At 40.2% G+C, this 12336-nt stretch overlaps 1 protein-coding gene across 16 annotated transcripts in view; it reads left to right on the forward strand.

Annotated features, from left to right (window-relative positions):
* The window catches only part of PARD3 (par-3 family cell polarity regulator), a 395821-nt gene that overhangs the window by 275376 nt on the left and 108109 nt on the right, over positions 1-12336 (forward strand). For 11 of the 16 annotated variants that reach the window (XM_033520528.1, XM_033520530.1, XM_033520538.1 and 8 more), the window contains one exon: positions 5031-5141. The exons of 4 other annotated variants lie outside the window; for them this stretch is intronic. In XM_033520528.1, coding sequence (XP_033376419.1) covers positions 5031-5141 — 111 coding nt within the window. Of the gene's footprint in view, positions 1-5030; positions 5142-6924; positions 7323-12336 lie in introns of those variants that run through there. One more of the 16 variants, XM_033520563.1, reaches the window with a different exon arrangement.

The following is a 12336-nucleotide window of genomic DNA, read 5'->3' on the forward strand; positions in this document are numbered from 1 at the left end:
TTAAACTGTATCTGTGAAAGGATATTTATGAACAGAATGGTAACTTTTTTACTACTTGAAATTTGGAGGAAAATGTGCACTCCTTTTCTCTTTTATTTTCTGCTCTGAGATAAAATAATCTGTGCTCTGCTTCTAAAAATTGAGATTGGAGGAAAGTGGTGCTCAGGTCAATGTTGTGCTTCTGTGGCTGCAGGTGCTTCAGAGTAGCTGGTGCAGCTCAGGCTTCAGCACCAGAACTGTTCTCCTCATGAATATGGTAGCCTGGGGAGGCAGCAGTGTGTGAGATTTGGTTGCATGTCATGTAGCAGCTTGTGTCTGTGCATTGGTATTTTGTGCAGTGATTTAGGCTGGGCTTTTATAGCTCACAGTCAAATTGTTGGCACCAGACCTTGCAAAAGAAAAGAGCTTGGGGTTAGATTCTCAAGACTGTCTGAACATCAGTGCCACAGATGCTCATTTTCTGAATGGTTTTGGGTTTTAATTCCAAAGTTAGTAGTTTCTACCTTTGTTTTAAGCACTGTCCTCCTTTTCACTAATGCAAGGAGCATTGCTGTGCACAGATGCTGAGCGATGGAGTTTTCATGTCTGTATCAGAAGGAAAGTTGTCATTTCATTTGCATTTGTAAGAGCTGCAACAAGTATCCCAGCAGCCAGCCCCCCAGCAGTGAGAATGAGACCATCTCAGGTTCAGACAAGCGCCTGAAAATCACCAAGTGCTTGAGGCACTCTTAACCAGCTGCACGCAGCAGAGAACTGCTCCTGCCTCTGGGGAGGGAGCAGCGAGGGCCGGGATCACAGCACTTGCCTGTGTCCTCAAGGCCTTGCAGAAATCTAGAGTCTCTCTGAAACAGCACAAATCGATGATTTCTGCCTTACAGAGGAGATATCTTTGATTCCACTTTGCAAGTTTCAGTCTTAGGCTGTTCTCTGTAAGTGAGCAGTCACTTCAGAGGGAGAACTTCTTACATGGGTGTGCCAGGCCTTTCAATATATGGATTATGGAAAAAATAGTATTAGAAGCAGTAAGGTTCCAAATTTGCCATGGGTCATATATGGGATGTACATCCTAATTCCACCTCTCCTTCCTCTTGAGTGCTTGAGCAGTAAAGAGGTAATATTCACAATGATGAAGCCTGGTGGCTTGCAGGGAAGGTGTCAAACACAAAATGTTCATGGGGCAAGTCAGGGACTAGACAAGTCGCACTTGAAAGGAGGTGAAACTTTCATATAGGTAAGCCAGATCTGTGTGTTGAGCCAGTGTGTTCAATTCAGGGTGTTGTACATACCAGGAGTAATTCCAGGAACCTGATCCAGACTTTTGACTCACACAACTAAACAAGGGCCACCAAACAGCAGAAAGGGCTTTACCTCTGGCTGTGGAGACAGCGCACAGAGAGACACTGTGGGATGTGTATTTGGTGTTTCGAAGGGGTATTGAATAGACTGCTTGAATTTCAGTGATCTGAATAGTCTTATTTCTGTGTCTTGTTTTGGTTAATATTAATAAAAAGAAAACATTGTTTATATAAGTAGGAAACATCTACCTGAAGAAATTAGGACAGGTGATTTTCAGCATCTTGACACCAGTGTAGTCACACCACAGTACAGCTGACAGAGTTTTAACAGCTGGCTTTAATGGTGTGCCTTAGCATTGCTGGAAGTTGCATTTCTGTAGTTAAACTTAGCTTGAATCTGACTGTTAAATAGTTTATAAATGTCTGCTATAAATTTGGTGGAGAGGATGCTGATTTGGGCTGTGGGTTTCATTATGACTGTAAATCATATTTCATGAAGCAAACACTTTTAATAGCAGTAAATAACAAACACAGTTATTACTAGCAAGAATAATCTTACCAAAGACTTAGAATTATGTTTGTAGTGGGGAGTGTTGACTGCCCCTATAGAAATAAAGGAGGTGTGTGGGAGTGTAAAAATGTTTCTCCATCAGAGTTTTTATCAGCACCTTTCTCAAGTGCTTGGTGGCTCTCTCAGCGTCTTCTTGAGATGCTGTCTTATCATCTTCTCAAAGCTTTATGATTGTTTAGCCACAATTAACACAACTGTGCATTGAGCTAGAAACATGAAGACAATGAACATGAAACAATCAGGGAGGGGGGAGGATGGTGTTTGCTTTTCTGGGTTCCAGTGTAGGGACAGTGCAGTTAATGTTGCTGAACTTGTTACAGGCAGTGGTGATTATGGCAGATAGATCACTTCTGCGGGTGACAAAGTCCAGAGAACGCACCTGTGCAAGACCACCATGGTTCATACTCTGCCAGGCTGTCCACTGCTGGGATGACCACTGAGCTTGTCAGAGATGGGCACTGGGAAGTCTCCAGTCAGAGTGGGAACAATATGGCCATCCTCTGAAATGCCTGGGAAAGAACCAGAGCTGTCTTCCAGAGACTTTTATCAGGATGGTCCTCGGGGGCAGAAGGAACATTAATTCCTGGACGATTGGAAGAAAACCCTGAAAGAGAAGAAGGGTTGTTGCCACAAGTTGCTCATGACTCAAAGCAAACTGAGCCCTGGTGCTGCTCCAAGTGCTCCACGTGTGGTGCCCACCTGTGCCTGTGTGGGAATGCACATGAGCTCTGTGTGCTCTGGACTTGCATGGTTGGATCTGCAAATTCAAACCATTGAATTCTGCTAGGTTTGCATTACATGTTAATGTTAGAAACACTCTCCTCACAATCATGCAGCCTGACCAGACATTTACTAGATTTCTTATAAGGATTACTAGAAAATTTCTGTGTACTTTGTTTTTTTAATAAGGCATTGATTTCACTATATATCTGTTCATACTTTTAATGAATTGATTTATGGTGGCAGAAATTCTGTTTTGCTGCCAAAACCTAATGGACAATAACTAATTCAATTTTTTTCTTCCCCCCCCTGCTATTTTTTTAAACTGTGATTTATTTTTCAAAAATGAACCGGGTACTCCAGAATTTGATTCCTTTGCTTTGCCTGACATTTTTAAATGGGTTGAGGAAGGACAGGAGACTGAAGCAAATGTGAGCATCCCAGAGATGCTGTGCTAGAGTGCCACATATGTTGCTTGTCTCCTCACAGCTCTGCATGTTCTGTCAGTCAGACCCATGCTGCCACCTCAGACACTCCCTGTGATTCAGGGTAGAGTGGCTCAGTTCCACTGTTTTTCTGCCGAAACTCCTCTTTGAGGTTTTAGGGCTATTTTAAATTAAACAATCTCTTTTGTCTGGTGTGCAACATCCAGAACTTGATTTGAATCTCTTGTGCCATATATGTAAATGCTTTGTATAATTTTGATTAATAAATAGGTGGATGTTTTAAAAGATACATGTTGGTGTTTTGAATTTAATTTCTGTTTTATTAATTTAAATTCAGTTTAAATTTATGTCAGTTTTACATATAACAGTATATAATCAGACACTTTAACTTTACACCCTATTTTGCATTTTTGAACCCCATCATGTCCTCTGCCTATCCCCTTTCAGGTGGTTATTAAGAAACAAATTTAGTTTTCAGATGCCTGAGTTACTTTGGAAATGAGCAATCTGTGTGAAGAATGGGCACACACTTTAAAATTTATGTACATGCTCCTATGCTGTATTTTTGTGTTTTGGTTTTAAAAAGCTGCCCTAAGAGCCATAAACATGATTACACAATATAAAGAGTATCTCTTGATTGAATGGCCAGAAATCAATCATTCTGCATGGTTGCTGTGTGGTGTGTCTTCAACCCACACAATGGCTTTGTCCTAGAAAAAAAGGAGCAAGTAGGAAAATATTTTAAATGCCTGGTAAACTCTAAATATTTTAAAGATATTAACAGGTCTGAAGGAAGCTTTAAGAACTCTGTGGTTTATTTCACTGTCCATGAGCATTTGTGGTGTCCTGTCAGCACTATTGCTTAACATGTTTGATTGTAAAGTGCTTTAATTACACTTTTGATGTGAACCTGAATGTGAAGTGCCAGTGTCAGTCAGCTCTCAGATAAGCCTTTGGTATAAAAAAAGTAAAATTCTTACTGCTTTTGGTGTGATAAATGATGCCACATTTAATTGGTATATATACTGTTTAACAGATACTCATTAGCCCTTCTGCTTTAAATAGAAAACTTCCATCTAAGGTTTAGATCTATTTAAAGGTTATATTAAAGTATTTGTTTGGTTTACTCTATACGAAAGTCATTCCTTTCAGAATATAGGTCAGAAATGTCTTAAGAAATATGAATAATTTTGTCCTAATAATAACTGAGTGTCTCAAATTCCAAATTCTTCACTCCCTGAAAGTTTAAAGAAAACAGTTGAATGTGCAGATATGGAAGAAACCTAATATATTTGAAATGTAGCCTTTAGAGGGGAAGAGGAGATGTGAAGAGGGCAAAGTCAGGGTTGGCAGCACCAGTCTTTGTCTAGGGCAGCCCAGACAGCTCCGTCCCTCCTACACTGGAACACCCCTGGGGAAGGAGTCATGGAGTAATAAAGTTTAACTAAGACCCCCTGGTGCTAAAAAAGAATAAATTGGCAATTTTGAATTGTGTCCTCTGTGTGGTGAAATGGCCCTGGAGGGGTGTGGGGGGCGGTGCTGCCCCGGGAGCTGCTGGACCTACAGTTCCCTCTCTCCCCACGTGTCCCTGGGGAAGCCTTTGCTTAATGCAAACGTGGGGGCACAGATAGTGCTCTAAAACACTGTTTGTCTGTCTGTTTGAGAATAGTGGCCCCAAAATCCTGCCATAAAAGAGAAATGTGGTCCAATTATTATTTTTTGTTTGTTCTATTCTCTAATGAGGAATTCTATAAACTTTTAAGAGGAGTGAAATGAAAATAAAAATAAAAATTAAAAAAACCCACTTTGTGTTAAAAAACCACAACCAACCCAGAAGCAGCCTGAAAATACTAAAAAATTGAGATTCTGAGGTCTTTGCACTTTCCCTTCCTGGTTTCCCAGCAGTCCTTCTTGGAGAACTCTCTTTGTCATGGAAGAAGGAAAATACAGTTTTGTTCATGTCACAAGTTAGATTCTTTTTTTGTGTGTTATTAACAGGTTTGGCAAACATCGCAAAGATGACAAGAGTGAGAAAACTGGTAAAATAAAAGTGCAGGAAGCTCTTACTTCAGAAGAGGAGAGAATACGAATGAAGCAAGAACAGGAGAGGTAGACTTCAGTATTTGCTTAAACCTTGATAGAGAGAGTTTGCTTTTTAAATTAAATAACTGAAGTTCAATTTTCACTGATGAAATTTTCCACATATTGATATGTTTATATACTTCAAATAACAAGACAAAGCTGGATTTATTTTGGACATTAGTATGAACAGCTCCTTTGGCTGTGTTAAGCATCTTTTATAGACACAGAGCTCCCTTTCTTATTGAGGAGACTGAAATAATAAAATGAAATGCTTTCTCTATATATTCTATAACTGATTTTACTGACATTTTCAGAAAACAAATATTTATATAGAATGAAGTATGTTTTGTACTTTTCTTCAGAGTTTTACATATCTAGATTTTTCATTGATAAATTTAGAAGAAGCCTAAAAATTATACTTACTAGTATATTTGTCACTGGAGTCCAATCTATTTATGTGCCATGCAGTCTGTTTATGGAATGATATGTATATTAAACTGCTAATTGTAAAAATGAGTGGTGAGTACCTCTATTTTTCCTTGACAGCTTCCCTTAACATAAAAAAATTATATAATATATATGTCATATGCTCTTCTCAATATTTCCAGTCTACTTTCCATCCTGTCTCTTGTAGTCCTAGATATTTGAGGCCTAGACTCTGGTGTCTCTCAGATCAATTTAGTCAAAATCTTGAAAAGCTTAGGTCATCAGTTAACTTATACTGGGAAATGGGAGTGGAGAGACAGCCTCTTGGAGCAGACACCACTAAGGAGACAAACTTTACAAAGTTTCATTACTGAATGGTAAATAAATTCAGACAGACTTAGCAGTGAAAGTGAACTATGCATTAGAATTATTTATCTAAAAATCATGCTATAGCACAGCCATACCTTTAGGATTGATGCAGAAACTTTTTTTCCTTAGATGAGATATCACTGATCAGTCATATTGATCTCTTTAACCATTATCTCTATGCACCTTAGTCTTCTGCAGATAAGAACAAAAGTTTATGAATGGTGGCTTCATCATTAACAGCTCAGCAGAATAGAAAGCCACAGTAACTCTTGTGTAGACTCCTCAGTTATACCTAAAATTATTTGCTTTCAATTCTTTTAGGGTTGAGTGATTCACAGAAAAGGCAGGCTGGGAGTGTGTGTTTATTGGTTTAACTTGTTAAACTCCAGAAACTTTTTCATTTGTGACCATCTGTTTAGATTATATCATGGGATGTTTTTTTTTACTTTTTAGCAGATATATTATCATAAATCGATGTAAAAATTTATTCTTGTCTTTGTTCATCCATTCTGATTGTAGAAGGTGGCTGGATTACAGTGCCTGCATGTTTTTTGCTAGCCTGATTGTTTTTTATTTTCTCTTTTTTAACAAAAGTGAGGCAGGATCATTAAATTTGTGCCAGTTTTTAAACGTAAAGTTCTTGCAGATTAAATGGTAAAGAGAAAGGCTGGAATTGAAGGAAACAAGTGATGAGGGTGTTTGTGCAGCCAACTTCCCTTCACATGGATAGAGCAGCTGCAGAGCTCATGCCAGGGGTGCAGAGCCATGGAAAGCTGCCTCGGTTGCTCTGCCCAGCTCAGGGCAGGGGATGGTTGGCCAGACAGGCACTGCACTGTGCCCTGGCTTCACACACTTCTGAACCCCAGCTGCCCCTTACAGTTTCTTAGTAACATTATGTCCCCAAAAAAATCAGCCATATACATTTATAAAAAGAAGACTTGACGCCTGAGTTAGTAACATTTTCTCTCTCTTCATTCTCTCTCTCTGTCTCTCTGTGTTTCTCTGTCTCTCTCAGTAAGAATGGTCAGAGTATAGACTGTCCATGTGATGATGTAAGAGAGGTTGCAATAGTCACGCTGGGTACCAAGGTAGAATTATGAAATTATTTGTATAGCCCCCAATGCATGGAGCAAATCCTAATCCCTGTCCATCAAGTTATGCTAACCAATTTGAATCTTTCCTGGAATCTCACTCCTCGTGTGTCATAAAAACAATTTTATGTGTTCACTGAAACTGCAGAAAATGCATGTGCCAGAACTTCATAACAGCTTGATGTTACAGTAACATGGGTCCTTCTCCTCCCATTATTCTCTTTCCCTGTGTATTTGCTTTCCTTTGTGTTATGTCTATAAGAGAATGCAACTTCTTTGGGGCAGTCGCATGTACAACTAATAAAAGATAATAAAATAGCAACTGAATGTGTGAGGTGCTTCCTTATGTTTCTAAAAAATTCAGATGTTGATTTAGTCCATAGAGACTAAATATTTTTGCAGCTAGATTGCAGAGTTTCCTTTTGATCCTGTAAAATAATGATGTTAGATACATGCTGTTAATGAAGAGTACTCCTGCAAATTAACTGAACAATCCCTCAAAATGCTTACTAGGAGACAGAGTAAAAATATTACTGTCAGTGTTGGCTCATAATGGCTGCTATTTTAACTTTGTTTTCTGTGATTTTTTTTCTCCTCAATTTTCTTAGCAGTGCAATTCACTTGTTCTGTTTTACTTGGTATTTGATACTGTATACCTCTAAAATGATGCAATGCTTTGGGGAAATAGGTTGGATTTAATGAATTTACTATGTACGAGAGGCTAGGAGCAAAAATCCTTGGGGGGGGATCTGAGAACAAGTGAACGGCCCATTAAAAAATCAATCATGCCCACAATTTTATGGAATTATTAATTTTAATAGTATTGTGCTTACAGTAGTATTTTCTTTAAAACTAGCATCCATATGGATTATGAGACAAATAAGAAAATTAATGCTCTTCAATTTACCATGATTAAATTAATAAAATGGCCTTTATTAAATATATATATATTATAAATATATTATTAATAATAATTTCTTGATTGTGATTCTTTGGTTAAGGAGTGTATCTCTTAAGCTGTGAATCTCTTAATCTACATCCTATATATGTTGGATACATATATGTATATGGTGCATGTTTACTGACAATCTTAAAGTAATTTTGAATGAAAAATGAAGTTATCTAGTTGAAAATACATCCAACTTTCAATTACAAGGAATACTGGAACAATTAGGGGTGTACTTGAGGAGACCACCCACTAGTCTTACCAAAAATTCTGTAAAATGCTTGCTATGTGTAAATCCTCCAAATGTTGGAACAACAGTTCACACAAGGCCATAGAACATTGCCCCATGTAACTGTGCTTTAACATTGGTTTATTGCACAAAAACAAATCTGCTTGCATTATCCTTGAGTATCTGCCAAGCACTGATCTTAAAATCTGGCTGTGCTGTGCTGTGCTGTGCTGTGCTGTTAGAAAGGGTTCTCCCCAGCAGTGGCACCAGTCAAAAACCTGAGGCAAGATGAGGCAATAGGTTTTCTGACTGTGGCCTTGAGTCTCCTAAGAGTCTGTACTAGAGTCTTGAGGAAGTTGAATAAGAACCAAATTCAGTTACTTCTGGTCCTGTGCCAGATCACAACTGTTTGACATATATGCTAATTTGGAGCTCCTCTTTGCTGTGTGGTCATCTTGTCTGTCTATCACTTTACTGCTCAAAGTGGGTACCACTGAGATGCTACATTCACATGGATAGGCTGAGAAAACAGCCCTGGGTCCTTTGTGGTTTTGTTATAGAAGGTCTTTTATCAAATCCAAGGTCTCCTGATGTACCTGGGGTTTGCATATTTCCTAAGATCCTTTGGATTTTGCAGACTGGAGATGTGTGGAATATTTTAAGCTTTTAGAGATGCTTCCAACTGCTTATAATTTTGCACAGGCATTGCAATGTTGGATAGACTTAAAAGGAGATTCTGAAATTTTTGTCAGTGACCAAGAAGAATCAGTTCATATGGGTTGTCACCTTGTGCTGTGCTGCTGCATCTAAACCTCTAGAAGCCCACTGACCTTTCCAGTCTAGAAACCCTCTACATCTGGTCTTTGAGGGTCTTGCAGGGTAGGTTTGCTTAATATTTGGCCAGTGTGTCCATTGATATCCTGCAACCTGATTGCTCTGAAATGTTTTCTGAATTCTTGAAGGCCCTTTAGTGTATCTCCTTCTTAGGATATGTGAAGACAAAATTGTTTAAAAAAACCTACTGCTTTTTTCTTCTGGTTGTTACTAGTATTTCTTGCTGGAGAGAGACGTCCCTCCAAACATCAGGTTCTGGTACCTTTGTTTCTCCCTCTCCCACACCCTTGCATTTTCCCCTCTATTTCCTTTTTTTTCTTTTTTTTTTTTTTCCCTTTTTTCCTCCATTCTTTTTTCTTTCCATTTAAACTTTGTGTTCATTACAGAATAAATTGTTAGCGAATCCAAAACCTTTCCAAAACCTTTGCCTGTGGTTTTCCCTTCTTTAGCACAGGCATGTGCAGTTCTTGGCACACATGGCAAGACCATGTGTGCTGCTGATCTTCAGCCTTGGACTGACTTCGTCTAGCAAAGAAAGTTCTCCCTGACCTGAACAACTTTACTCTTTGTACCCGAATAGTAGATAACAGAGGAACGAATTAAACATACTTCTTTGTGAAGTTTATAAGAAATTATCTGAATCCAGCATGCTTCACTGCTGGATAATGCTTAAAAGATGAAAGTTGCCATTCTCATGTAATCTCGTGATTCAGAGTTCATGATCCATCTATGGGCAAACAGCGCTTATGCTGTAATCCGCCTCTAGAGGCTGTTCCTCCTCTTGGAAGCAAAGTCTAGAGGATCTTTTCTCTGTTTGGTTAATACACTGATTTAAGAGCTTTACTAATGTTCTATAAATCCCTGTGTTACCCTAAAAGTGTTTTAATCTTAGAATTGTATTCTTCCTCAACTTTCACTGAAATGGATGCAAAATCAAGTGCTTAAACACCTGTGTTGGGAGGATCAGTCTGGAGGAGATAAGGAGAAACCTTTTGGGAGAGAATTAAAGTGTTGTACTGGTGGAAGCGCTGTGGCAGAGGCTTCGGAGATGTTGGGAGGGCGATCGAGCTGTCAGATGGGGGCCTGTGGAGCCGGGGGCTCGCTCTGCTCTGTCACGGCAGCTGTTCAGTCCCAGCCTGTGCTGTGCTTGCCGGAGGACAGTTTTAACACGGCAGAGCGGTGCCGCGCCGTGTACGTGTGTGTGCATAGTTCCCGTCTGGACCAGAAACCACCTGCTGTGCCGGTTTCCCCCCTTTCTATTTTGGAAACCGTGACCTTTTGTTCCTCTGGGTTACAAAGGGAGCTGCATTTACGTGATTCTGCCGTCGCTGTGCCCCGAGTGCCGCCAGTTCCCGGCCGGGAGGTGCCTGGGGAGCGGCGGGGCCGGGAGGGGGAGCTGCGGGCTCGGCGCTGCCGGCCCGGCCCGGCCCAGCTCCGCCAGGACCGCTCCGTGCGGCCCCGCCGGTGTCAGCTGGGGACAGCCCTGCTGGGCGGCCGGGCTTGGCCATGGGCGGCCGGGCTTGGCTGTGGGCAGCTGGGCATGGCTGTGGGCTTTAGGCGGTCGGGCATGGCTCTGGGCTGCTCGGCATGGCTCTGCGTTGCCCGGCACGGCTCTGCGTTGCCCGGCACGGCTCTGGGTTGCCCGGCACGGCTCTGGGTTGCCCGGCACGGCTCTGGGTTGCCCGGCACGGCTCTGGGTTGCCCGGCACGGCTCTGGGTTGCCCGCACGGCTCTGGGCTTTAGGCCGCCGGGAGCAGGCGATGCCGCAGGGAGGGCGCAGAGCGGTGTCGCGGTGCCCGGGGAGGCGGGTCAGGCGTCTGTCCTGCTCTGGCAGATTTGCTGTTGCTTTTGGAGCGCAGTCAATAGGCTGACAGCACTTTTTTCGTGCGGGTGTAAACAAGGCTGCGAGTAGAGTGGGTGTCGTTCACGCATTATTTGTCCTAAATTTAGAGGGAAACATTCTGCCTGCTCATTAATAGTTAAAATAAAACTGATTTTTTTCCCCTCCTTGAAGGATTTGGTTATTCCATAAAATGCTTCCTGTATTATATTTTCCTAAGGGTATATGGGTCTTTATCTCTACCATGTAATAAACTTTTCTTCATCCTTCTGTAGTACCATTAAAGCCACAAGCCCTTTGTTGTAAAAGTATACTAATGAATAGAAATGTTACAACAAGAACAGAAGTCTTGTGTTTTCCCTTCATCATGCATCATCCATTTTAATTAGACGAAAGGGTGGTGAGTACTGTGACAAGAGTCTGGAATTAAAATCATTAATTGATGTCAAGCTGACGAGAGACTGCTAACATGAATTTACTGACAGCAGGAAAGAAATTAACCTTATTACTTTATTTAGTACATTGGGACTATTTATTATATTTTCCTATGTAAGTTCAATGTGTTCTGTTAGTGATGATAGAGAAAGACAAATAATTTATAAAACCTACATAAAGTTTTATTACTTCCTATCAATGACATTGGGATGAAAACCACATCAATAATTTACAAAAAACAAACCCACCACATCCTTCTAATCAATGTAACTCATCAGAAGCGTTGCAGCAATATTTTTGGTATTTATGAGTATAACAGGCTATGCTCTCTAGCCAAGCTGGATTGCAAAAGTGATTTGATTTAAAACTGTGCCTTAGTTTCTTAATGTCAGTGTTGCAAAAAATGAAACATATTTTCTGCAGCAATGACATTGATTGGAATAACTGTCTGGTTTGATCATCATTGGAAGGTCAGCCTAACAAAGATGAGTTTTAATGTTAAGCATCTTTATTCTTTAGATGAAAGAGTACAGCAGTGTCTTACAGAATGACAGCAGCATCCTATAGATAATTTGTGACCCAAAGGTCATAATAAAAGAATAGAGGGAAGGTCATCCTGTAGTAAAGGCCATCTGGAACTGTTAAAGTATCAGATGGAGTAGGGGGCTGAGCAGCAGGACACCCTTGGTGTCTTTCCAGATTTCCCAGAGAGACCATAATATTTTTCTTGGAAAACCCCAACTTTTTTCCTCCTTAAGCAAAATATTTTCACTGAGCAGTTTCATCTTACTTTAAGGAAAAAAGACAACATACTATGATAAGAAAATGATTTTTGTTTCTTACATTGTCTAAGAGATACCTGTATTTTTGAAATAACTCAAAGGTTCACCTTTACTTTTGTTGCTGTTGTATTTTGATGCCACTTAACAGCTTTCAGAGAAAGTGTTACCTCCCAAACCATTATTACTGCAAACATTCAGAATATAAGTAATTTATAAAATTTTCTGTTAAAACCATCACCTTCTTCCCATCATGTAACAGAGGAAAAACTC

Source organism: Parus major, chromosome 2 (genome assembly GCF_001522545.3).
Source record: "Parus major isolate Abel chromosome 2, Parus_major1.1, whole genome shotgun sequence".
Classification (NCBI taxonomy): domain Eukaryota; kingdom Metazoa; phylum Chordata; class Aves; order Passeriformes; family Paridae; genus Parus; species Parus major.